Here is a 27,179-nt window from a genome sequence, read left to right as displayed (position 1 = left end):
ACATCAGGGTTGGAGGTCTCCGTTTGGTTGTTTGGGCAATGAGAATCGCTCCTTTCAACCGTTTCGGTACTCTCCACTCCCTCCATGGCATGCTCTGATGTTTGGGCAGAGTTATCCGCACCTTCCATCAGTGGCAAAAGTTCCTGGCATAGGTCTTCCAGGGTACCTTCATTATTTTTATTTTTGTCAACTTCCATACGAATCCCACGAGAAGCTAGGGAAAATACGTCCATTCCGACAGAGCCCCGCTTGCCAGAATAAGGCAATTACACCCTCGAGGTTGCCCGGTATCGAGGGGCACCGTTCGCGACTGAGCTCCCCCTCAGCCACGCATCTATCGGCACGGTGTGGACCATATATTAGATTGGGGTTTTTTTAAAGAGGTTGACTCCTCTTGGAATGGAAGAGGGAGAAAGGGAAGATGAGACAGGAGAAAGAGATAGGAGGTGAGTTGAAGGATCAAGGGAGTTTGTTTGAAGGAAATTAAAGGGTAAGGGAAAGGAACACCTGGCGGGTGGGGATGCCACGCTGTTAAGCGTGGCCCACACCAGGCGAGGCCCTCATACTTGGCTACTAGTGGTCCGGGGTATGTTGGTAAATATAGCGACGCCCGTACCGACCACTAGCATTGCCCAGGGGAGACGACCCACCCACCAATGGAGCCCTGGGTGGGCTCGAACCCGGTCCGCGGCGGCAGACCTAGGAACGACGGGGACGTGTATGATGGACTTGAGGTGCAGGCCAATAGCTTAACGTCGCATACCTAAGCGTACCTACTTCCTCCTCCCCCCCTAAAAAAAAAAAGTAACCATCAGATTAAAAGATGAATACTCTAGATGAGTTTAAAAAAATAAAAATCAGTTGGGGTGTCTGAGGTTTTTGAGTGTTACCGGAAACACGGTGTATAGTTGGTCATTTAAGTATTCTTTCACAGAATACGTTTTAGTTACTAGTATTTTTTTTTATTTATCTACAAATATATTAAATTTTACTTCTTTTTTAACCCCCGACGCAAAAACGACGGGGTGTTATAAGTTTGACGTGTCTGTCTGTCTGTCTGTAGGTATGTCTGTCTGTTTGTTTGTCTGTCTGTGTGTGTGTCTGTCTGTGGCATCGTAGCTCCCGAACGGATGAACCGATTTCGATTTAGTTTTTTTTGTTTGAAAGCTGAGTTAGTCGGGAGTGTTCTTAGCCATGTTTCATAAAAATCGGTCCACTATGTCGCGGTTGGAGGTTTTTTCAAAATTTTAATTTTACCTAAGCCAAATAATCCGGCAACTTGTTTTACGAGTTGACAAAGTCCTACAATAGATTTACAAGAAATAAACACCATTGCCAACTTTACCACCCAAAGAAAAAAAATACCGGATGCCACCACCGCATACATCCCAATCCAAAACCCAGTTGAAAATATTCGCAACCGATGATGCGTCCGTCGAAGTGGACATTGACAAATAAAGAGCTGTCAACACTGTCCGACGTCGGACGCCAGTGGCCTGTTATTAATAACCAGATTGGAGATGCTTATTTATTCGAGCTACCTGTGTTGGACGGCATGCTTCTATGATGATTATCAATTGAAGATTTGAAATATCTAATTACATTAATTTTAGAGTTCCTTATCTAAGGCACAGTCTGAGAGCTGAGGCGGGTTCGGTAAAGCTTTAGTGTTTGTTCTGAAAGAGAAAGAGAAGAGTTAGGTACAGAAGGTATAATAGGGCCCAATACATTTTACAATTCTTCTCTTTCCGAACAGACTTTAACAACTACGGAATTGGAAGAAATGAACTAATTTATTGCCTGTACCAACATACTTTGATAGAACTACCGTGGGTAGAGTAACCCGATAGATTCTAACCATGCCTTTTATGATGCCAACATTTTTTTATAATGGGTATAGAAGTGGAACTAGCAGGCGGATCGCCTAATGGTAAGCGACTACAGCCGCCCTTGGACATCCGCAACTTTTTTTCTTAAAGTTCGTATCGAATGTCAAATATTTTTCATTAACTTAGCTCTGTCAGTGGTTTTGTAAAAGCATATAAATAGTAGTAAATAACTATATAAAACAACAGAACCTGAGTTTAATTAGTTTGTTGGAAGAATACTAGAGTCCGCAATCAAAGCTTGTACTTATGTTTCATAATTATTAACATAAAAAATCTCGTTTTAGCTATACGTATGCCCACGGTATGCCAGCCATACCTTCACTCTAAAAAAAATTTGTTTGCTCCTATCAATATTTTGATCGTCGTAGTCAAGCATCTTGATTCCATACGAGCCTGATAAGATCTTAGACAAATGGAATAAGGTAATTTTGATTGCTCTTACTTTTGCAACGTAACTGAGACAATTAAGATCTTGTTCAATAATTACATGAAAAATAATTAGGCGAACTAAATTACCTTAGTAAGTTCAACTAAGCACTTGATAATTATTATCATGATACGTAACTGTATCAACTAACGCAAACCAGTTAGTTCAACTATGACGTTGCTCAATATTAACATGGAGAATGATTGTATTAATTATTTGACCTAAATAAATTCAACTAAGAACATGATTACATCTACTTACGAACCTTGTGAGTCTGAACTAAGATATTGGTCAATTTGAATATTAATTGTTTAATCAATTCAACTAAGACATCTGTCAATATTAACATGAAGCATTACTGTATTAACTATTTAATCCAATAAGTTCAACTAAGAACATGATTACATCTACTTACGCACCTTGTGAGACTGAACTAAGATATTTTTCTATTTGAACATGAATTGTTTAATCGATTCAACCAAGATGTAGGTCAATATTAACATGAGGCATTACTGTAGTAACCATTAAAACCAAATAAGTTCAATTAAGGACATGATTACATCGATATACACACTTTGTGAGAGTGAACTATGATATTGTTCAATTTGAATCTTTGTTTTGTTATACATTTCAACTGAGAAGCTTGTTCAGTACTATCATTCATGTTCAATTGTACTATGACTTACTTTGTCTCATTTACTAAGACAACAACCCCTTATTGATAATTGTCATAAAACACCACGGGACTGAATTAGACAAATTATGTTTTATACCTATTTACAAATACATACGTTAACTTGACAGATAACATAAAACGATTCATATCTAATTCAGGCTGGTGATGCGTTTATGAATAACGCCATAAATAAAACAAAAGTTATAAAAAAATGACATTTATTCATAATATACTTGGCACCTACTACTACTACCTACTTAGAATAAATAGTTTTTTTCTTGCGGCGGTTATCACATCACAGCTAACCTAACAACTTACAAGTTCAATGGAGGAAGAAATCGAAATTTTAAAAACATGGGAGTTGGAGAACTTAAGACGCTACAGGAGCGAAAATGCTAAAATGGAAAGGAGCCCCCCTTTCAATTTGGGAATTCAAATTTAATATACAAGTGTTATTAACTAGATTTATCGAAAAAAAATGTCCATTAAGAACTCAGTTAAAAAATATTGCGAAAAAAATCTTTAAAATCGAGGTTCCGCTCTCGACTGTTTCCCCTTCAAAATTAAGTCAATCGTAACTAAATTTGAGAATCTGAATAACAATGAAATAATCAGTGTCGGACCGTTCAGTTTTTGTGGCTAATTGTTACCAATTTTGAATACCACACCTTTTTTACGCCATAATCAATAACACCGTTTTTGAAAATTTTCGATGGGCTCTAGCGTCTTTAAAAATAAGAATCTCAAAAAATCAAAACGGTCCGACACAGATAAAAATTATTATAATCTGTCTTGAAAAAAATCATTGCTGTATCTTGAAAAACCAGGGAGGAAATAGTCGAGAGCGTTTGTATGGAGAATAGATCACTCCTGTATCGTCTTAATACCAGAGTTCACCAGTAAGTACAATGTATTATATTTTCATTGTATTATATATTTTGTAGCACGTATCTACTGCGTTCATAATGGACTGTCTTTCATAGATTATCGATCTGCTGACAACAACTAGAAATGATTCGATTTTTTCAAGAGACTCACCCACAACAATTATGTATGGCTGGCATGACAATCCTATTTTTTGAAGTGTGGCTATGCGAAGTTCTCTGGCTAATTTCTACACTAGAGCGGATATGCTTTATGAAACCTTCCCTTACTTCCATTTTACTGGGCTTCCAATTTTGACTTGCACCGGAACCTCGCTTCTTCTTTTGGCGGACTGCCGCAGTATTCAGCAAAAATGGAATGGTGAGAAATCCGGCTATATTCGTTGTTTCCTCATAGGGCGGTATAAAAATGGGACTAGTTAGTAAAATATTATTACAAACGATATAATATAAGGAAAGATCAATGCGGGTAAGTGAACAGTGGGGCAACTGAAACGAGCCACGAAGGGCACGAAGGTTAAACAAACTTTGCCACCGAGTGAAATACAAAATTTTACACTACACCGACACAAACAAAATATTAACTGTAAAACATCTAACTAAATCAAATCTATCAAGCTTGAGACATCCAGTTAAAATTTGTATGAAATTTCTTTGCACTCTTGTGGACAAAATGCAGTTTTGCTATCTGTTTTTGAAGACTAAAGAGAGCCTTTGCCAGTCGGTGTGGTGAAACTAACTATTTTAACATAGACAACATCTGCTTTATCAATTTTATCATATACTTACAATTGGTAAGTGCAGTAAGTTCGACTTTTTGTATTTCAGCTGTTCCTGAAGATTTATTTTCATTGATGGAAAATTTATAAACAAATTGTCCTAGTAAATTTCATGTGCTTTTGAAGTCGTTAAGCCGCTGGAATGATAAAACAAACAATTAAAAACAAAAAGTAAAAAGAAACGAATGCAGTATTCAGTTATACATATAATAATTATTTTAAAGTTACATAGTAAAAAGTGACTTAGCTAGTTAATGTTATTATATTTACCAAAGAATATCCTTGTGGTTTTTTGAGAGCAGAATATTTTCAAAATAGTGATGCAGAGTCCAATGACTTTTCCACAATCTGAAAAATATTTAGAAACTTTACTTTTCATTTGCCTCTTTAATTAATATAATTATAATACAATTAATTACAGTCATAACCTATACACTCACAGTATAATGTATCATAATAATAAATAAATTAATTAATGTAATAGGACATTCTTACACAGATTGACTGGGTCCCACAGTAAGCTCAAGAAGGCTTGTGATGTGGGTACTCAGACAACGATATAATTAATAAACAAATAATTATATAAATAAAAAACATCCATGACTCAGGATTTTCAGGAACATACCTGTGCTCATCACACAAATAAATGTCCTTACCGGGATTCGAACCCAGAACTGCGGCTTAGTAGGGACGGTCACTTAGTCACTACTCGCTAGGCCAGCCCGGTATCTTGCCTAACAATGCAGTTATATTAAAAATATTATTGTGATAAGATGAGTATGTTACTTCAAAAATGGTTGGAATAAAATCTCTCTCTGGTATGTTGGTCTGCCTATGCAGTATTCATTTATTGAATTGAAATTCTTATAATGTTTTTTACAATAAAATACAGAACCTCCTCCTTCTAGGTAAAGAAGTCTGTTAGAAACTGCTTACCCTGGAATTATAACTGGGCTCTGCTTTCTTCTCAGCAATTGCAGATGGCACATTTTCCTTTTCCGAGGACAAGTTTTCCTTTTCTGAAGTTTCTATAACTATTAGGTCTGTGCTTATGTTAAACTCAGAAAAATCCATCAGAGTCTGGAAATGAATGATACAATTAATATCACATACCATACTACAAAATTATGAACAGCGTGGAAAAATATTTGGCCCTAGAGGAACCGTATTACATCTTTTTTTAACTCAAAGTTAATATTTTTCAATATTGCTACAATATCTATAATTGGGGGCCATTATGCTAGCAGACAAGATTTAAAATTGAAACAACTCTTAAGGGCAAAAGGTAATTATTTCTCTGTTAATTAATCTATTACAAAGGACTCCACTGAGCCTTGCCTTATATTATGAAATTACTCTCTAATTTACTAAGTTTACAGAGCCGAGGGCTAGCTACACTTGAACATGAGACTAAGGTTTTAAATTATTTAAGGGAACAAACGTGGATCAGCGAACTCTTGAGTTAAAACTACGGGTAGAAACGGTGTACGGCGGATATTAAAATAAAAGGTATAGTAACACGGAGGGTGCCAGAACCATAATTATGCCGGTTCGATGATGTAGATAAGAGTGATTGGAAAGGTCTAACCTCAAACGTGCTACGTCAGCCGCCTCAGACCACCACGACTGCCACGTCAGCCGCCTCAGAGATGGTGTCGTGTGGATGACGGCAGCGTCAGCTTGCCGCCTGTAGGTTACCGGAACACAGCGGGGAATGCTGGCGACCGGCGCGAGGATTAGGCGACGCGGCGTGAACCCTGAAATGTGTATACCAGTCTTTAAGTAAAATTCCAAAGACGGCGTCCGTGAGACTTGGATCGCCCGTAGGACAGGGGAATTGCCCCGGAATTCGAATTCCGAACGTCAACGCGTTCTGTGAAACGACCTACTGCTAATTTGGAATTACACATAACCTAAGTGACAATTTGACAAGGTTTTTAAAGAATGTACAATTTACCGTTGGTGGACAAAAGGCGAGCGGAGAGCAGTTTTGCACTTATTTCAACACCCGGGCACGCTGGGCGTCGCCTATTACCATCGGAACATGGTTTTATTAGCGTCCGATTCCGGGGCTGGAAAATATGCAACGCTTTGTTAGAAACTATCCAACTATAAGAAAATACACAACAGAATCACTATCAAAACTCACTCAAACGGGCGATTGCGCCCGATTTTGACTCGGGCTAAAGATCCCCTCGCAATTCTCTCCCTGGCAAAAATAATTCCGGTCTCTCTCATTTTGACGGAACTATAGTTACCATACCAAGTCTAAATCGGCTCGCGCCGCGAAAGCACATGCCGGACGTTCAACGAAAATTGAGCCAACTTAAATGTGTATTTTATAGACAAGAAATTTAAATGTGTATTATTACGAGATTGCATCCATTATCGGCCGGGGCCGCAGCCCAGCAAGCTATTGGCCTCGTGTCATTAGCAACTTGACTAAATAATGAAAAAAATACATTGTACTTACTGGTGAATTTTCGTATTAAGTTCTCCAACTCCCATGTTTTTAAAGATTCGATCACTTACTCCATTGAACTTGTAAGTTGTTAGATCTGTGATGTGATAGATAACCGCAAAAAAATTAACACAAGACGCGTTGACAAATCACTTCGGCGTCAGTGTTGCCAACTCCGATTTTGAAAAACGCTAGGCTAATGTATAGAAGATGTCTAAAATAGGTTAACATTTTTTTTTAAATGAGTCTACCTCGAATTAAAGGCATAAAGGTACTTAAAATAAATGATTAAAAATAATTCATAAATGATTAAAAATAATTCAGTACCTATCTAAAATTGAAATGCCGTCAAATGATACCTAAATGTGCAGTAAAATTCACCTTTGTTATTTGGTTACGAGTCTGTTGTTTTTTAGCAATATATTTGATGGAATTTTTATTTTAACTAATATATAGTAATCAATAGTAAAGTAATCAATAGTAAATTACGATACAAGTGCGAAAAATGGGAAATTTGAAACGAGTTGTGATTAAAACACGAACGAAGAGAGTTTTTTAAATCGACAGGAGTAGTGAATTACCTATAATACTTATTCTATTCGTACATGTATCGTACAACGTTTTACAATACATACCATAATTATGTAATAGTACATTACGATACAAGTGCGAAAAGGTGGAAGTTCGAAACGAGTGGCAATAAATTAAAACACAACAGAAGGGAGTGTTCTAAATCAACACGAGTTACGAATTTCCTTTTCGCACGTGTATGGTACGACGTTTTTCAGTACAGATGGTCCTCCGAAGTTTCGACCTGACAAGAAATGAATCACTTTTCACACTAGTGCGTAAAAAACGCAACATCTGTACTGAAAACTATATTATAAGTCAATAAAAATATATATTAGCCCCAGTGTCAATATATTGTAAGTAATATATTATATGTTGCCCGTGTGGTGACGGGTTAAGAATTTCACAACCCCTTTCTTCCCGTGGGTGTCGTAGAAGGCGACTGTGGGATACCTATGGGTTAAATTGTGGCGTAGGCGAGAGGCTGGCAACCTGTCACTGCAATGTCACAGTTTCGTTTTCTTTCAATCCCTTATTTGCCAAGAGTGGCACTGAAACGAGTAGATTCATGTGCTACCCCTTCATGGGATACAGGCGTGATTGTATGTATGTATGTATGTATATTATAAGTCATAATTTATTGATTATTTCTCCTCATTTCCTCGCAAATTAGGACAAATTAAATAAATATACTAAAGCAATCTAAGCCTTGGAATGCTTGAATTTTCTGCCTTAACATGTACCTATATAATTATATGCTTAAAATCCTTGCACTTTAAGATGAAGCCTCACGCGCCACGCCGAGTCACGTGATCACGCGTATATATATAGCGTAACCGAAATTGCTCTAGTGTGGCTTCACCCTTTAGGGCTTCTAGATAGAACTTGCTACAGGCTCTGCGCTGCTTTATCCGGCACTGCGTCTGAGCTGAGCCAATTATAGCATTTTTTCTGGGAAGGGGTGGATCCGTTCCTGACTTGGATACTCATGAAGAATACAAAACTGAACCCATATCGAGTCCGGCTATGCTAACGCTGCAGCGTTTTTGATAACAGTGTGCAAGCGTTATTGCGATTATTAAATAACTTTAACGATTCTGACAACACTTTCATAGTGGGCTATCAAATATGAAAAGCATGGTTAGCTTAATAGGATCAGCATGGCAATCCGTAAATAACTCACCCTTCCATTTATTTTGAAAATTGTTATATTACATCGACGTCCGCCACACACGAAAATTCATAATAAAATTGAATACCATATGGCGATGACAAATATGGTTGCTTTCAAGTTGATGCCTTAGACCAAATATGTAAAAATATGTGCCCAATGCTAAATAAAAATTTTCGATGAAAGAGCCGTGAAAATATCCCAGATCTGGTATATTTTATTCCGAGTTGGCAACACTCGCACGCGCTGCGGGAGGGGCGCGGGCGGAAGGCGGATGTACAACAGTACAAACGCTTACCCCTACTATTCACTTGATTGATCAGATTACCAATTATTTAATTTCAATGTATGGATCTGACGTTGACATTTTTTAGAGCATGTGACGTTGACGTCACGGCGAACAAACGTGACATGTAACCTCAGCCGTGCCGGTTTATTTGTTCGGCTAGCCAGTGACCACCTCTTTCCAAAAAGTCCGAAGCCACTCTCGCATCAACGCTAAGCTAAACTCCACAAGGTCGGATTTTTTATTGCATTTTTACAGTCGATTAGCATAAAATTTTGCGCGTCTTGCCATTTCGTTTTTATTGTGTTAGGTACTTTATGTCTCGCGTTATAAATATTGGCAGTTTCATCCGCGCGAGCACCGCTTAGGAGCGATTAGGAGCTAGTGTCGCATTTTGTACTCATTTATGGCTCGTATTCTCGTTTTATCGACGCCACGCTCTAGATAACGGTATATTGATGGCTTTTAGATTAGGCTTTCGGTAGGAGAGCGTAATAAGGCAGTGGATGATCAATAAAATTAGCGCGCACAATGTCCGCGCCACGGCCGGCCCGTAAGTGCCTATTAGCTGCTCGGTTTATTCTCTCGCCGCCGGAATGCTCGAATGTCAATCGCACGTTTAATAAAATGGTGTTCAATAAAGTATGGAGGTTATGGTGGTGTGAGTGACCGCTCATCTGGCTACCGTCGCGTATCAGATTCGGTAGCCGCGGCTCTATCTCGACCATTACCTTATCGTCACTTATCGATGGCCCGTACGTTCCGAAGCGAACGTCCCCGACGTATCTGTCGATGTTTAAATATGATAGATAATCATGATGCTTTTATAGCCGGGCCCCAAAAAACAAACATTGCCCGTCTATCTCAATGATCTGTGTTGGGCTCCGTAACTAGAGGTTAGAATTCGAAGACTTCAAATAAAAAACATGGCATCGTTAAAGAAATTCTTTGCATGTTCTCGTTTGAGATATGGACACTCTGAATGTATTGAAATACGTTTGTGGCTTCTGAAACCCCTGAAGATGATAAGTTATTATTTCAATAAAAGTGAGCATCGTTCTTCTGTATGTATTACTAAAATCCATTCCTCTATAGTGTAGTTCCTAGATGAATAATGTTGTCTTAGGTATCCTAAGAACGCTGAAGACTGCTCTAGAGAATATGAGACTTCAGTGGACACAGTATACCATTTTCGTCTTTTTTACAAGTTCTCTTAAAAAAAACATTTTCAATCCAACTTTGTTCACAATTCACTAGACAGTTGACCGAGATAGACATGGATGTTTCTGGCTTTTTAAATATGTTTTTAATTATAATTGTCAGGTAATTATCATGCATTGGCTCAGTAATGGGGCGCGAGTGTCGCGGCCCGGGGGGCTGCGCGGGCGCTACCGGGGCGGCGCGGGAGCCCCGGGGGGCGCTCCCACGGTCCCATAACACCCACAACACTACAGGAATGTCCTTTTTTCAAACATTTCTTTCTAACTTACGGAAGTCCAAAAAATTATTAAGCAGCAAAAACAAAAGAATGATAAAACGGTGACAGCTCAGAAAAGTTATGATACTCTTAAAAATGTTCAAAGAACAAAAGGTTCATTGTGTTTTGTGGTCCTCCTCAATGATTTACCATTCTTAATTTAATAAATTATGTCACATAGAGGCTGCGCCCGTACGCATAGTAAATGCACAATACTGCGTAGAGGCGGTTCCCAGAACCTCGGGAGTAACGAGCCCGGGGGACGGGTCATCACTCATGGCTTTTCACTTATAATGATGTTAAAAATGTTACCTAACAGCCGTTCGTGTCCACCCATTGTAGCACTGCTCAATACCCAAACAACAAAAAAAGAGACACTTTTAAAAAATGACTCCCAATTTATTTGAAGTATAAAAAGTCACATTTCCCATGACACCGGCCTGGGCGATCGGCCCGTTGCGTCCGAGCGCCATCCTTCTTTATTATATTTATTTTCTTTGTCGTTTTTTATTTGAATCACTTTGACATTTTCGAGTCGGGTCACTTATTAAATTAGCCTTTGTATTTAAATGAACAATTAATTATTGCGTGAGGTGCTCCCGGGCTTCTGTCCTGTGGTAAGATTGTGCTATATGGCTATGTATTTACATTGCGTTACAGGCTTATGTTATGTAGTTATAAATGTATAAAGTGAGTGTGAATAAATCTGTGTATTGCCAACAGTATATCTTTGTTGAGATTAAGTACGGTTAAATCTACAAACTCTTGGGTTATCTTCTAGAGGCTTATTAGGTATGACATAGAATAAGACTTAGTGTTAAAGAAATCTACACAAATCAGATTTGATTCCAAAAACTCTTATTGATGTAGACATGTAGACATAGTATAGGTAGGTATGCATATTTGATAAATTTCCCTTTTACACACCGATACATAAAACATAAATATTTTATTTCAAGACGAATAAGACCAAGTTAAACTTTAAATATAATGATTGGCCAAGCTTTAACTCACAAAAACGCCACATATCAAAATCAAAGTGCTCAGTCACTCAGATCAGTTCCCATGACCGATCCCTCAATAGCACAACAATATAAACCATCGGGACAAACAGGTAAGTAACTGATGTCCGACATTAATCCTAATGTAGCAACCTACTGGTTAAACGACGTTTAATCTAAACAAAAATATTTCAATGCGCCCAATAAAACTATGAAGCGGAGAAAAAACCTCGGCCGACTGGGCCACGGTGCTCGTAAGGCATTCGATGAGTATGACTTCTGAGAAGCAGTGCCTGGCTGGGTACTGTCATATCACGGCGATAGGGCTGTCAAGCAGGTGTCGATAAAACCACACTCTACACATACCAGTGCTCAAACTAGCTACTAGTACGTACCTTAAATAGCTAATTAGATGTAAAACACTATTCCAGGCCTTCTGCAGCAAAAGAGCAGATCTATCAACAGATCTTTAGATGCGCCCCATCTAGATTGTAGTCGATGTTTATTGGCTGTGAAAAAAAATTGGCTGTGAAAGGACACGGTACTTAATACTTATTTGTCAAATAAACACCTATTCAGTCCAGAAAAGGCCAATACTGGTGAAGAACTGGAATACCAGCCTTTCTATGAATACGAGTACATAATAAGTACATAAATTACCTACTTAGCCTGTTGAAGTGTTACTTATATACGGGGCTGTCTTTCCTCGTACTTAGTATAAGATTGGCTCTCGAAGCTTTCCTTGACGACCTTGGAAGATTATGTTAAGATATTGAGGTACTTATGAACCAAGAAGGAGGAGAAAATTTGGATCCGTAACTATGACATTTCTTAACTTAAACAAATATCGACATCACCATAGATCGAGCACGACCCTAGCCGCGAGCGCGCGCGCACGACAGATGATCAGTCATGCGCCAGATGCTGCGCGATAAGCCCGCGGTAGCCGTTCATTAATCTACCCCCCCTCCCTCCCCCCGCCACTCACCAATTAACCTGACACGGCGATACGTACACAGATTCGAGGAATCTCCGGTCTTATCCGAAACTATTTTGTTTGGATTAACTGATCGGTAGTTAATATGCTTTAGATAGTATAATGTTAAAGTCGAAAGAGAAATCATATGTTGTGTATGCATAGAGGGAAGGCAGTGACCACGGATTTCCACTTGTTACGACAATTTACTATAATACCCATTGCAAGTTACATATTATCTGTAGGTAAAGAAATCCAATAAAATGCAGATTTTTATTGTTATTTTTAACAAAGCGGCTAAAGTCCATGTCGCGGTGTGATGTTAACGATTATTTGACTGATTTAAATAAAGGTATTTAACCGTAACGACTTCAATATTATGCAGATCGCGAACGAGTCAAAGGTGCCCAGAGCGCTGCATTCTCGAAGTGGTCCAGTAGCGAGTGTAGCGACCATTACGCGAACGTCGCCCGGTCGTTATTTGCCCAGTATGTATCAATCAAAAGCAGAGTTTATGAGTGCTGTCGAGCTAATGCAGTAAACGCAGTAAGTGCTGTTTGTTTTAAGAGGAATTAATTCGAGCTATAATTGGGGGAGCACTGCGGGAGGCCAGTCGTTGAAACACTATGTGCTTACTGTGTACCGCGTGGTGCCGCTACCGACCAAGTACCGACGGACTTCCGAAGTTTGTAGTCGCGATTCATGCACATTCATGAATAAAGTTAATATTACTAGTTAGAAGATGAAATATTATGTTTTATAGTTTTATGACATGCATGGTATGGCAATCCATAGGTAGAGTTGATAAAAATAACAAAGATTTTCCTGAGGTCGAATTTTTTTAACTATAAAATAATGATTCTCAGAATTAAAGTATTAGGTACATCTGCATGTAAAGGAAGGGAAAATAGTACGAGTAAGTAATCCCGTAATCCGTTTTATGACCCACGTAATTTCATAGCCTCGCAGGCTTCACGTGACACCACCTATAAAGAATTTAAGAAATGACCAGATGAAAAAACGTCATGATAACATTAAATCCAATCTCACGTCACGAGCGGACATCTACCTACATTTAATTTAGTCAATTTACCGTTTCCTCGTCGTGCCTTACCGCTGCCGTTCGTGGAAATCGTAAACGCAGCGCCGGCGCAAGATATCATCCCACTTCACTACTTCACGCACACACCGATCTATCTTCCCTTCAACGAGTTTCCAAATTTAAACACTGTATGTCAAGACAATGGGTTCCTTTCCTAACCATTTAGTCCGTTTATATACGAGGTTGCATAAGAAAACACTAGGCTTTCTATATACCAGTATATTCGGCAATGGAGAGGATGTTTTATTCATAAAGACGGTAATGTTCGTTGCGAATCCGCGATGTCGTACAACTATGATAAATTTAGCGACGATTTATAAACGTGGGCGAATTTCTGAGGTTTCGTTGGAAAAAGCTTAAGTAACAATAGAGTGAGATGGAAATTGTTGTACTGGCACTTCGACAAAGGGGAATTCTCAATAAAATCAGCATTTTCATATGTAAAAAACAAAAAGTGGCAAGACTGGCAAGTGCCACTAATGAGGAGGCACACTCAAAGGTTATGACAGATGGCGCCACCCTATTAGTCCATTGCACTTGCATTGCACAGATAAAGAATTTCATACGTGAGAGCGAGAAGATGACATATTTTTCTCTCTCTCACATATGAATGACAGTGACATGACTAGACACTTGCACAGGCGCCGCCTGGCGGGATAAAAATGTCAGTGTGCCTCCTCATTGGTCGCGTCGTCAGTTCTAGTCATTTGGCTTTGGCCACAACAGATATAAGAAGAAGGCAGTTCCCATTGTGGTACTAAATCTAGAACTCCTATCAACTTAGAATAAGTAGAAAGTTCACATAACTAATACTCCCCCATAATTGGAATCCATTCAACCACTCGCTCATTCAGACACCATGCCAGAAATCAATACACACTGCTTAAACGTTTCCTAGCCAAATGATTAGTATTACACCTAACCCCTAGAGAGATAAGAAACTACAATCATATGAAATCTAAACGTCTTTACTACTATTCTACACTGAAGAACGCCTCGAGCACAGACAGCTTATTAATACGCACTCGGTCAAAAGTTAACCGGGCTTAAGTCGCTCGCATCGCCCACGAAGATTCATCACAATCGTCATTATTCACACACAAATTATGTAATTTCAATAAATGGAGCTTATTGAATAGTGATGAGCGTCGGTAGGCCTGCGTAGACTCCCCGTCGAGAGCCTCGCGCTGGGCCCCTAGCGACTACCACAAGGAAAACACCTCCTGATTTCATTATATCCATTGCTTCTTCAAAACTGTTCTTAAATTTTTATTACCTTACGCGTCCGCCGTGGAAGACGTACAATTTAAAATGATTTGCAATTCAAGTCTCATATTTCAATGGTAGTTAACTCTCCCAATAAGCACTTAGATCCTCATTGTGGGTGTTGTGTCTAAAATAAATGTGTTTTGTTTGAATAAATCGAGCGGGTGCCGGCAGAGGTCGCGGCGAGTGTTAATGAATGCCCACTTTAGGTACTGACAAATATAAACTATGAAATGAACTATAGGTACTATCACAATATACGAGTCTCCCCTTTGTTTATTTTATGTAGAGAAATTTATTTCCTACGCTTTTTAATTTAGTAAAAAAACACGTTTTTAGGGTTCCGTAGTCAACTAAAAACACGGATAATCTCAGTAACCGTTAGCACTAGAAACCTGAAATTTGGTACCAATATGTATATCAATCACGCCAACAAAGTGCAAAAATAAAAAATGGAAAAATAGTTATTTGTTATACAAGGGGGCAAAGTTGTATTTTAACGCCGAGTGTGAAATTGAAAAACGAGCAAGTAAAAGGATTCTATAGTTGAACCACGAGCGAAGCGAGTGGTTCGAAAATAGAATCCTGAATTTGCGAGTTTTTTAACACACGAGAAGTAAAATACTTTTGCACCCGAGTGTAACACAAAACTTTTCCCCTCACTACAGCGAGGAAACTACAACGCAAAAAATGCGTTTATCACTGCTTCCAGTAGTTTCACAGGTGGGAAATCATCTTTATTACTAGATTCACCTACTTTTATCAATTTTAAAGCAGTTAATTTGACTTTATTCAAGGTCAAATTACTTTACCCACTAGTGGATAAAATGCGTTTTTACCCGCTGGTATTAAAGGACAAAACACGTGTTTCCGAGCTAGTGAGGGGAAAAGATAATATTAATATTTTTTTTAAAATACGATTAAAGAACTTTATAAAGAGAAAATATTTTTGTTGATAAAACTGCAGTTTCGATCATAGACAAAAGCGGTCAGCAGCATGAAGGGGAAAGGAATACAGCAATGGTAAAATTTTACAATTTAGTTTTTTTTCAGTTAGAAATAGCCTGCAAACGAACTATACTGAAGCGGGGTCTCTCTGATGATTATAGAATTTCCTTTTCTATGTCTTTTACAACAAAAATGACAACGAAAAATACCTAAGTAAAAATAAACTTTTGTAAATAAAGCAAATAATATTCTGTTCTCTCCTCGTTATGACTGATGATTGTGGCCAACATGGTTAAAGGTTGTGCTTGTTTTGCCCTTCTGTAATATTTAATACTCCATCTTCTTATACTTACCTACCTAACAGTGGCGGCTGGTGAAAATTTCTGTCAGGCAATACTGAGCAAAACATTTAAAGGTACTTTACTAGTAATCAATTTTAGGTAAGCCGGTGGGAATCGGCTTGTAATGGATCAGCCGCTGCTGCTACCTAAGTACCTACTTTTATTTTATAGGATGTTTGCTATGCATTGAGTTCTAGCTACCTACTTGAAAACACCATCAGATTTTTTTCCATTCGGAAATTATGTTTTGAAACTTACCGTGAAATTCTGCATTCATAGAATCCCATGGGCAATCTGAAGCAAATTTTGCACTTGTTAATTTCATTTTATTTCGCCTGTGTGGTGACGGGTTAAGAATTTCACCACCCCCTTTCTTCCCGTGGGTGTCGTAGAAGGCGACTATGGGATATGGGTTAAATTGTGGCGTAGGCGAGAGGCTGGCAACCTGTCACTGCAATGCCTCAGTTTCGTTTTCTTTTAACCCCTTATTTGCCAAGAGTGGCCCTGAAGCTTTAGTAGTTTCATGTGCTCTGCCTACCCCTTTATGGGATACAGGCGTGATTGTGTGTGTGTGTGTGTGTGTGTAATTTCATTTTATAACTGCCTCTAGGAACCAGTTCAGGAATTGTGGTTTTCAGAAATCTCATGGCCGCTGTACACATATGGCCAACGGTTCCACCAACCCCCTTAGCCAAGCGTGTAGAGGGCTACTTGGCCGTAAGTTGGCAGTTGGCGCTTGCGCTTGCCGGCCAACCGATTGGTGTCGGTTTTTTGTCCACACATCAAAGGATCTTGGCGCCAATGGCCAACTGCGTTTACACGTTGGCGCTTCATTCAGTTGGTCGTCAGCCGTCAGAGAGGACAGTAGTGAAATATTTACGAAAATAATAAGTTTATCTATGCCAATAATAGTGTAGATTTTAGGAAATAAAATAACCTTGCAAATGTTTAATGTATTTCCTAACTACGGAACCCTAAAAAACCGGCCAAGAGCGTAGTAGTTTTCCGTATTTTTCTCAAAAACTACGGAACCTATCAAGTTCAAAACAATTTTCCTAGAAAGTCTTTATAAAGTTCTATTTTTGTGATTTTTTTCATATTTTTTAAACATATGGTTCAAAAGTTAGAGGGGGGGGACGCACTTTTTTTTCCTTTAGGAGCGATTATTTCCGAAAATATTAATATTATCAAAAAACGATTTTAGTAAACCCTTATTAATTTTTAGGGTTCCGTACCTCAAAGAGGAAAAACGGAACCCTTATAGGATCACTCGTGTGTCTGTCTGTCCCTCTGTTATAGCCGATTTCTCCGAAACTACTAGACCGATTTACTTGAAATTTGGTACACATATGTAAACCTGTGGCCCAAAGACGGATATGTAATTTAATTAAATTAAATTTAATCATAGGGGTCACTTTTGGGGGGTAAACTTCAAAATTAAAAATCAAAGTTATTAAAACTATATTGTGTTATATATCAAATGAAAGAGCATTTTATGAGCATTTGAAATATATTTTTTTTTTAATTTTTTATTTTGGTACTTTAGAAGTAATTTAAGAAAATAGACAAAAAATGACCATTCCCCCCCCTTATCTCCGAAACTACTTAGCGTAAAATTTTCAAAAAAATACACGAGATAGCCCTCTACCTGTAGATTACAGGAAAACCTATTAGAAATCTACAGTCAAGCGTAAGTCGGACTTATGAGAAAAAAACTCAAATTAAGATTTTCACTCACTGACGCTGCAAGTAGTTACTAAACGTCTTAAAATTTTGTAAGCGTGATGGATAGGTAGAAAGAAATTCATTTCTGTCTTTTTATTTTTAGAAATTGTTCAATTTTTTTTTCATTTTCCAAAATGACTTAAGTTCCTACTAAAAAGGAGGCGCTTAAGACCGTTTGTAAGTGGACTGAGCAAAATTTTGTTCAAATCGGTCCAAAAAAAGGTCTCTGTTGACGAAAACATAGAATTTGTGCCACCGACAGCCCAAATCTGAGGTCCATTTCGTTTCCGAGATATATACGTAAAGTCTTGAAAGTGCGAAAAGTTAACTTTGCCATCACAGTCGTTCAGGCGCTCATGAGTTCTTTGTATGGAAAAGTCGAAAACCGACTCGCACTTGACCAATGTTCATAGAACGTTGTGGTTTTTTACGCGGGTCCGCGACTGACGACGTTCGAATGTTTTGTTCGGAAATGTTTGAGGGTGGTTTCTCTGAAACGTCGCCGGCGGCGGGTGGTTCGACGGGCGAAGGTCACACGCCGCACGCGACGGTCTGTATTCGTTTTGCACAATAGCAACGGACGGCGGGTGGCGTCTTGATATGGAAAATGACTGACTTCACTAAAGATAATGATGAACTAATGGATGAATTGTACTTCTGTGAACTGTTTTCGATATAATCGAATATATGATGTAAATTTTTCTTTACTACAATGCAAGTGTTTGAGTACCAAGTTAAAAATTTCACTTTCTTTTTGCCGGTTTCATACAAAAATATCGTTTGACTGTCTCTTTTTTTGGGTAAAATCAATATTTATATGGAAACGGATTAAGTCGCGTATAATCTTCTTCCTCTAAGAATTACAATGTAAGTATGTTTGCATTCATTTTGATCAGAGCACAACACAACAGTTCAAAAATCAGTCTACCAGAGCTTCTGAGTTCCGTCGCCGGCGACGGGTGACCAAGGGTCAGAAAACCCACGCACCCGCGACCGACGGCGTGTGGCAGAGCGGCACATGTGGCTCACATCCAGATCCAGACGCCGCCGGGCGCGTGTGACGGGCCAGAGAAACCAGGGCCTTAGGCCTAGGTGATTATCGCCGCGCCGCAGAGGACGCGCTGAGGGGGGGCGGTGCCTACAGCAGTTGTAGTTGTATGCATACCTAGCTCACGCACACAGACGCGTCCGCTGGCGCCGCCAGGGGCGGCTCACTCCGCTATCCTATCGCCGCGCTACAAGTATATCCTGGCGGCCGCGAGCTGTGGCCGCGAGTTCGCGGCCTACTCAGGGGTGGCGCACATTCTCACGGAATGCACGTTCGCACTTTCTATTGTTACTTTACGTCGCGAGGTTTTTTAAGCGATGTCCGCGGGTGGAATGGCTAATAATACTTAGTTAAATAGACATATTGTATAAAATAAATACCAAAAGATATTCTTATACAGATCTACTACTGATTAAGTCCCACGGAAAAGTTCAATAAGGCTTGTGATGTTGGAACCTTGAACAAAAATATATAAATACAGCGTATATACCTAGAAAGTACTCAAGACTTGAATATAATAATATAACATTTAATGTGAGTATTTATTCGTTTGGATCCATTGGTAACCCTATCACCGGACGCCGCGCACGTGCGGCTCGTTTCTTTGTAAGAATGTTGTAGGTATTTAAAAAGGCGGCATTTCGGAAACATCAAAGCAGTGGGCCTTCTTTACTTGTGCTATTATAATATATTCTGTGGCGCCGCGCCGGTGTCCGCGTGCGCTCTTTGCAGTGTGCGCTGCCGCTGCCACGAAACGTTTACCTACTCCGTGTAATACTGATAAAAGAAAGTATTGACATGAATTCACACGTTTCGGAAATGACTGTAGGTATTTTAAATATTTTAGCACAATATGTTTTTTGCCTCTTATTGCCTATTATATAATATATACATACCTACTATGGCAATTCTATCACAGCGCAGAATATGCAGAAGCCGTGCAGAAGCCACATGGTGGTCTGTAGCAGAAACTCAATATAGACATTTTTAGAGTTTTTAAAATAAGTACCTAAGTAGGTACGTGAAGTAACATGGTAAATTAAAAAAAATATCATTAGATACTTATTGCGAAGGTGTAAACAATTTCCTTCGTTTTGCCACATATCAATAATTACCTATCTATATTAAATTCATTAATCCGTATACATTACATTTTTACAGTACGGTAATACTTATAGAGCAGGCTCCAAGGGGATGTTCGTTTGCAAAAATAGCGCACCTCATTCTGACTTCAGGTATATATTTTATATATCCCGGACACCATATAAACACATGTTGCCAACCAGTTTTGTGGTCCCCTTCCCCGCACCCCGGCAATCAAAAATCGCATACAAAGAAAATTTTTTTTTTCATCAAACCATGCCGTGTGGGGTATCAAATAAAAGGGCTTACTGAGTAGTTCACGAATATATAGCATACTATAACATTTATTACACTTCCTCTAAGAATTTTTTTAAAGTTTACTAAAATGCTCGATTTTCGAGTTAACTTTAAACCACTATTGCTTGAGAAGTTATGAATCTATTTTAATCATTATTATTTTAAATAACTAACAATAGTCCATTGTATACAAAATAATAGTTAATACAGTCAAAAAGTTGCATGGGAGAGCGAGGGGAGCAATCAAAGATGGCGAGTTTCGATATTTCTCTCGTGGCCAAACGTTGTGTATAACTGTTGTTTTAGATATTTTTTCTACTCCCGAACTGTTATTCGTCATTTACAGGGTCGTGCACAGATCTTTAAAACCCTACATAAAGGTCTATTCCCCAAAGCCAGCGTCCGCCGGCTTTCCGCTCATGCGCGCAGTATCGAAAAAACTGAAAACGCATTGTTTGGCTCTGTAACCATGGCAACGCCTTATAACGACACTGCGGGCGTGCGCGGAAAGGCTTTGCGCAGCCGAGCTGACAGTACAAACCTTTGAGTCAAAATACAGGAAACAGTGTGAATTTCACGAAATTTATTCAAGAAAACTATTAAAAACTAAGTGCATGGTCGTAGAAAAAGTATTGTATGCAACGGTGTTTAACTGAGTCAAAAAATACTCGTGGCGTCTCAATAACAATTTTCGGCCTCGCCTCAAATTGTTACTCATGCCACTCGTCTTTTTTGACCTCCTTTAAACGCCTGTTGCATAAAATACTATTTTCTACTCCTGCTTTCCTCCTCCCACTTTAATCTGTCAATTATATTGTCCCGCAATCAAATTCCACTCAGAAACCGAATTTTAAGAACCATATTGAAACAAAAATTTTTGATTGCTCCCCCGCTCCTCCATGCAACTTTTTCACTGTACGAACTATTGGTTCGCAAACAATAGACTATTGTTAGTTATTTAAAATAATAGTGATTAAAATATATTCATAACTTCTCAAGCAATAGTGGTTTAAAGTTAACTCGAAAATCGAGCATTTTAGTAAACTTTCAAAAAAATTCTTAGAGGAAGTGTAATAAATGTTATAGTATGCTATATATTCGTGAACTACTCAGTAAGCCCTTTTATTTGATACCCCACACGGCATGGTTTTATAAAAATTTTTTTTTTCTTTGTATGCGATTTTTGATTGCCGGGGTGTGGGGAAGGGGACCACAAAACTGGTTGGCAACATGTGTTTATATGGTGTCCGGGATATATAAAATATATATCTGAAGTCAGAATGAGGTGCGCTATTTTTGCAAACGAACATCCCCTTGGAGCCTGCTCTATTACCCCGTTATTCATAAACGTACACTAAAGTTATCAAGCCGATAAAGTTCGTTTGTCCCTTTCCGACGTATTGGTGTGATAGAAAGGGACAAACGAACTTTATCGGCTGGATAACTTTAGTGTACGTTTATGAATAAAGGTGTTAAAATTTATAGCTACGAAATTTTACATAAAACACCTACTTTAAAATAAAATAAAAAATGTTGAATTTGGTTAACATTATAAAAGACCTCACGCAAGCTGTGCTAATTAGTTCGCAAATTCGTCGAGAGGTGGCGCTAAATACAATTATGCTCATTAGAGAACCTATACTTCTAGCCTAGCCCAGTCTTTAGACTTATGTGAGTAACGTAAAAGTACCTAATAGTTTTGTAGGTACGGAACCCTCGGTGGGCGAGTCCGACTCGCACTTGGCCGGTTTTTTAAATACCTATCCAACAATATATCACACGTTGGGGTTGGAATGAAAAAAAATATCAGCCCCCACTTTACATGTAGGGGGGGTACCCTAATAAAACATTTTTTTCAATTTTTTATTTTTGCACTTTGTCGGCGTGATTGATATACATATTGGTACCAAATTTCAGCTTTCTAGTGCTAACGGTTACTGAGATTATCCGCGGACGGACGGACGGACGGACGGACGGACGGACGGACGGACGGACGGACGGACGGACGGACGGACGGACGGACGGACGGACGGACGGACGGACGGACGGACGGACGGACGGACGGACGGACGGACGGACGGACAGACAGACATGGCGAAACTATAAGGGTTCCTAGTTGACTACGGAACCCTAAAAAGATAAATGTTCTTATCAGAATATTCAAAACATTGTTAATATTTCAAATAATTTAATTTTACTACGGGGTTATTATTTTTTAATCAAATTTTTCTGACAACGTCTATGACCTAGAATTTCCTAGACTTTTCCATTCCACGTCCATCTTTCATGAAGAGCCAATGCCAAGTGATTGGTTCGCCAATGTGTAAACAGCGGCTCTTATCTTGGCCAAGGGGTTTCATCATTTTAAGTATAGGAAACTAGCCTATTATGAATGACGGAAGTGCTCGGGTAACTTCGAAAGGGAAATTTTGATATGATGGAAATAATGGTGATTCTTATGCGACTTTTGAAATTAGACGACATTCGGAATTACCCTAATGCACCTTATATCCATGATATACCTAAGATGGTTGTGAAACTGCTCCGATTTTCTGTGAATTGTTAAGTCCATGAATTTTATATTAATAAAAATAAATACGAGCCATGTTCAAGGTGCAAGTGCCTCGAGGAATCCATCGAATTCCTCGCAGCAGCGGGCGCGTATCGATCACCGCTGTACGCGGAGTGTAAACGTCAACAAAACGTCGCGCGCCCCGGCCCCGGCCATCACACTTATCAAAACAGTACAAAACGCAGGTTGTTATCGATAGGGATCACCGCGACAAGCCTCTAAATCCGTTTTTTGTGGGTTGACATCGCGCTAATAATACTCATGAGAAAAATGCGCGCCGGACCCCCGTCATCCTCCTTTTGTTTTTAATTTCTACCTCAGTGGCACCGATTTAATTGGGCTCAACTCGAGCGAGCGCACCTCCGTATTTCACCTCGGCTCGCTTCATTTGAATATTTAAAGCATTTCGGGTCCCCGCCGTATTATTTTCTTTGGTTACACATATTTATATATTTATTTCAGACCCGGCGTCATTTATTTGGTGACGTGACTTACCGATGTCGCGTCCTTCCCAGTATCGACATAGTTAACGCGGTGAATTCTCTCGCGTTCCATTTAAAAGTTTGAAGTTCCCCGTAGTTTTTCTTTTTGTCGCGCCGGCTGTGGCTGCGGCTGCGGCTGCGGGACGGAGGCGCGGCGGCGCGGGCCGGCCGCGTGCGGCGCGCTGCTCTTCGTTGTTTTCTCGTTCTCGCCAGCCTTTATCTTCAACAAGATTGCTCGTTTTTAAATGAAGTTATATCGTCCCGATTGAACACCGGACCAAGAAGGCGAGGCGAATTTTTAATTAGTTTCCAAAGATAGAGAATTCTAAGGAGGAATGCGGGAGCCGTGTTGCGAGAGTGCGCCGATTTCTTAATTGAGACGTGAACATAGCGTTTCGAACAGCGAGAGGCGATTTGTTGAAAACAAGAAGATTAATTATGAATGGAAGTCTTAAATCGACGGCCGGTGCAAGCGGCCAAGTTGCGCGTATTCGCTAATGAAGAGAATTAATGAACGCCATTTTTCGTAGTGCCATATCGAAGAATCGCGTGACGCCGGCAAGCGCGCGTCACTGCCGACGATTATTTCATTAGCGATGATACTTTCATCGCAAAAGAGAAGAAAAAGGTTGGGTAATGGCATGGCTATCCTACGCTGAATAAAATTACGTTAAACTCATAATACGTGTAATTAGCGCGTTTAAATTATAATAATGCATTAAGGAAGAAAAAACGTAGGTAGTTTAACTGACAAACAAGTGCTATTAAAATATTACTGGGCTGGTACTAGAGCCACAACATTGAAGCCGATGTTGTCAGGTTCTCTTTTGATAAATTCACGGCAAACCTTAGCGGCATCCTCTAAGAGCCCTTCGGCAGTGGTGGGGCCGTGGTCGATGGGTCGATCTTTACGCCCGTCCAGCTCGTACAAGTGGCCGTCCTTATGAATGAAGGTGACGAAGTGGTAGTTAACAGGTTCTTCGGTCTGCTCAGTTTCGTGGCTAGTGCTACGAACTAAATCTTTGTACGCCTCAAGGATGGCGGTGGATCTCTCTAGCAGCTCACCTTTGGCCGCGGAGTTGAGGCCTTTGGCTTCGTCGATGTAACTCTTCAGGAGTCCGTCAACGAGTTGTATTTTATTGTCGTTGTTGGCGATGCTGTGTACGAGGGCAATCGTGCCGCACACGTTGCTTAGGACTTGTTTAAGGTGGAAGACGTTTTTAGGGAGCTCCTCCTGCGATGTTTTCAGTTCGGATTCCTCTATGGTGCGGTGCACTTCGTAAGCATCGGAGAGCGGGAACAGCAGGACGACGGCGAGCACAGGTCGCGGCACCCACCCCAGGGCCTCTTCTTCCAGTCCTATGACGTCCACCATCCGCCAGTTATCGGGCACCCCTAGCTTTTGTAGGTACTTGTTCATAGTGTCGGGGTTCGACTCCATTGGAAGTGCTTCCATTTTTATTTGGTATATGTTATCGTGAAATAGCAACCAAAATAGAAATTCTTTTTCCAGCAGTTTTAAATTGTCAATGTCAATCAATTAGTCTTTAGCCAAGATTATTTGAAGATTATAGATTTCTGTCTATGGTCTTCAATAGAAGCTGTCCGTCAGGTTATATATTTACAAATTTAAAAAAAATCAGCAAAAAGGTAACTATCGGCAACTATCGGTGATAAAAGTATGCACCATTTTATTGTTTTAATATATTTTAATCTACGATTAAGGACGATATATACTACCGGGACTGTCAGCCCATACAAAAAAGTGTAGGTACCTACCCTGAAATGTATGGGCCTTTTAGGGATAAAATTAGATGGCGCTGTCTCGCAGCCTGGAAGTGGAAAAATCATATTTTCCCTAAATATTCCTGCGTGTTTTTATTTTTTATAAGAACAAACGACATATTTCTTTATTTAATTTCTCTTCTATCGGCCCTGGGATCTTAGAACCTAATTGGATTCAATAAGTTTTTCATCCCTATATTTACAATCACAAAGAAACAACCTAGTCCAGGCAATTGTAAACCACTTTCTCTAATAACAATTCAGTCTTTATTTGCAATGCAATCAAGGCACTAATACTAGTTTTGGTTTGACCTAATGTTGACTAGCAGAGCATGCCTGAAGGGTTTAAGTCGTGTCAGAAAGTTTTACCCCCTTATTCATAAACGTTCACTAAAGTTATCAAGCCGATAAAGTTCGTTTGTCCCTTTCTATCACACCAATACGTCGGAAAGGGACAAATGAACTTTATCGGCTTGATAACTTTAGTGAACGTTTATGAATAAGGGGGTAAGTAAGTAAAAACAAATATAATTAAGTAGATACCTATTAATGGTGTGATATTTAACGCCATCAACGTAAACAAATACAATAAAAACTTACGGACAGCAAAACAAGCGTAGCGTCAACATAAAAAGGCAATAAAAATAATGAATTCAGAATCATTCCATTTTTTATAGCTGTGAGATGGCCTACAAGAACTGAAAACGCATTTCTAAGAAAACATATAAAACTAAATGGTTTGTGTAAATTACTATAACAAATAGCAGTCAACATTTCTTTATTTCTTCGACTTTGAGTAGCTTGCTTACTACACTAGGTACCTATTTACTAACACAGATACGTTAAGCATCGTATTTTCATCTTTTTCCTACGTGGATATTAGATATTAAAGTAGGCAAGTCATTATAACCGAGTAACAACGAATGGTACACACAAAAAGTACAAAAAAAAATCGCTCAATGCCTCCAAAATTAACAAAACCGAACTTTAGTCACTTACGGTTCACTGACCTACCAGTAGATACCGCAGGTAACACTATATACAGGGTGGGGCCTGTAACAAAAGCGAAAAATCAAACTGTAGGCTACACTCCTTAAACTGACCAACATTTGTTCAGTGACTTTTAAAAATTATGAAGTCTTTAAATTTTTAATATTTCATACAAAATAAATATTAGCTTCAATGTACGCCATTATTGTTGTCATTGACGTTGTCTGTCACACTTTAGACTTAACAGAATTCGCAATACATTACCTCTTAGAAAAAACTTTCAAGGGTGATAAAATTCTAAATACAAGTTATTTTTAAAAGTCGCTGAACAAATGTTGATCAGTATAAGGAGAATAGCCTACAGTTTAATTTTTTGCTTTTGTTACAGGCCCCACTCTGTATTTTTTTTCTAATGGGCAAAGGCCTCTCGACATTCTATTACCAAACAATTATTCCTTCCCCGTCGATAATCGCACTAGGTGTTCGAGTTCACGCGATCTCAGTAGATAGCGCATTGACGCGATCGTATCACCGTATTGACACCCGGCGTAATTGATATTAATTGCAAGATGCAGGTGCTTTTTGTCTCGTCACGTGCTCGACGGCTTATGATTGTAATTTCTTTTTTATTAATTCACTGTTATTATGAGTTCGACTTCTCAAATTAAAGTAGCACGTGCAGTTTCGAAGACAACTCGTAACTACAGTCTAAGAAAAAGTATAACAATTTGAAAATGCCAATACTGTAGCGTCATCCCTTTCAAAAATCAATGTAAGAAAATGAAACGACACTATAGTGTTGCCACAAGCTTTTATTTAATTTGTGTTGTTTTTTTTGTTACACTAAACATATTACCCGTGAGTGTAGGTATAGAATTGTACGCTTGGGTATATATTTTTCACTAATACAGCGCGTAGATCATATTTATTCATCAAAAACGTA

At 39.1% G+C, this 27,179-nt stretch overlaps 1 protein-coding gene and 1 long non-coding RNA gene across 2 annotated transcripts; both read right to left on the bottom strand.

Annotated features, from left to right (window-relative positions):
* Positions 1 to 5,888: 5,888 nt before the first annotated feature.
* Positions 5,889 to 7,297, bottom strand: LOC125226207. The gene is made up of 3 exons (XR_007177057.1): positions 7,129 to 7,297; positions 6,613 to 6,727; positions 5,889 to 6,412 (listed from the first exon to the last, which is right to left on the bottom strand). It is a non-coding gene; the product is annotated as an uncharacterized LOC125226207 (long non-coding RNA).
* Positions 7,298 to 24,195: 16,898 nt separating this feature from the next.
* LOC125226206 (ubiquitin carboxyl-terminal hydrolase isozyme L3-like) lies at positions 24,196 to 25,018 on the bottom strand. The gene has a single exon (XM_048130125.1). The coding sequence runs from the start codon at positions 24,915 to 24,917 to the stop codon at positions 24,234 to 24,236; it is 684 nt and encodes a 227-aa protein (XP_047986082.1). The 5' UTR covers positions 24,918 to 25,018; the 3' UTR covers positions 24,196 to 24,233.
* Positions 25,019 to 27,179: the final 2,161 nt, after the last annotated feature.

Source organism: Leguminivora glycinivorella, chromosome 5 (genome assembly GCF_023078275.1).
Source record: "Leguminivora glycinivorella isolate SPB_JAAS2020 chromosome 5, LegGlyc_1.1, whole genome shotgun sequence".
Taxonomy (NCBI): domain Eukaryota; kingdom Metazoa; phylum Arthropoda; class Insecta; order Lepidoptera; family Tortricidae; genus Leguminivora; species Leguminivora glycinivorella.
The sequence above is the reverse complement of the archived record's forward strand: the minus strand, read 5'-3'. Positions and strand labels throughout refer to the sequence as shown.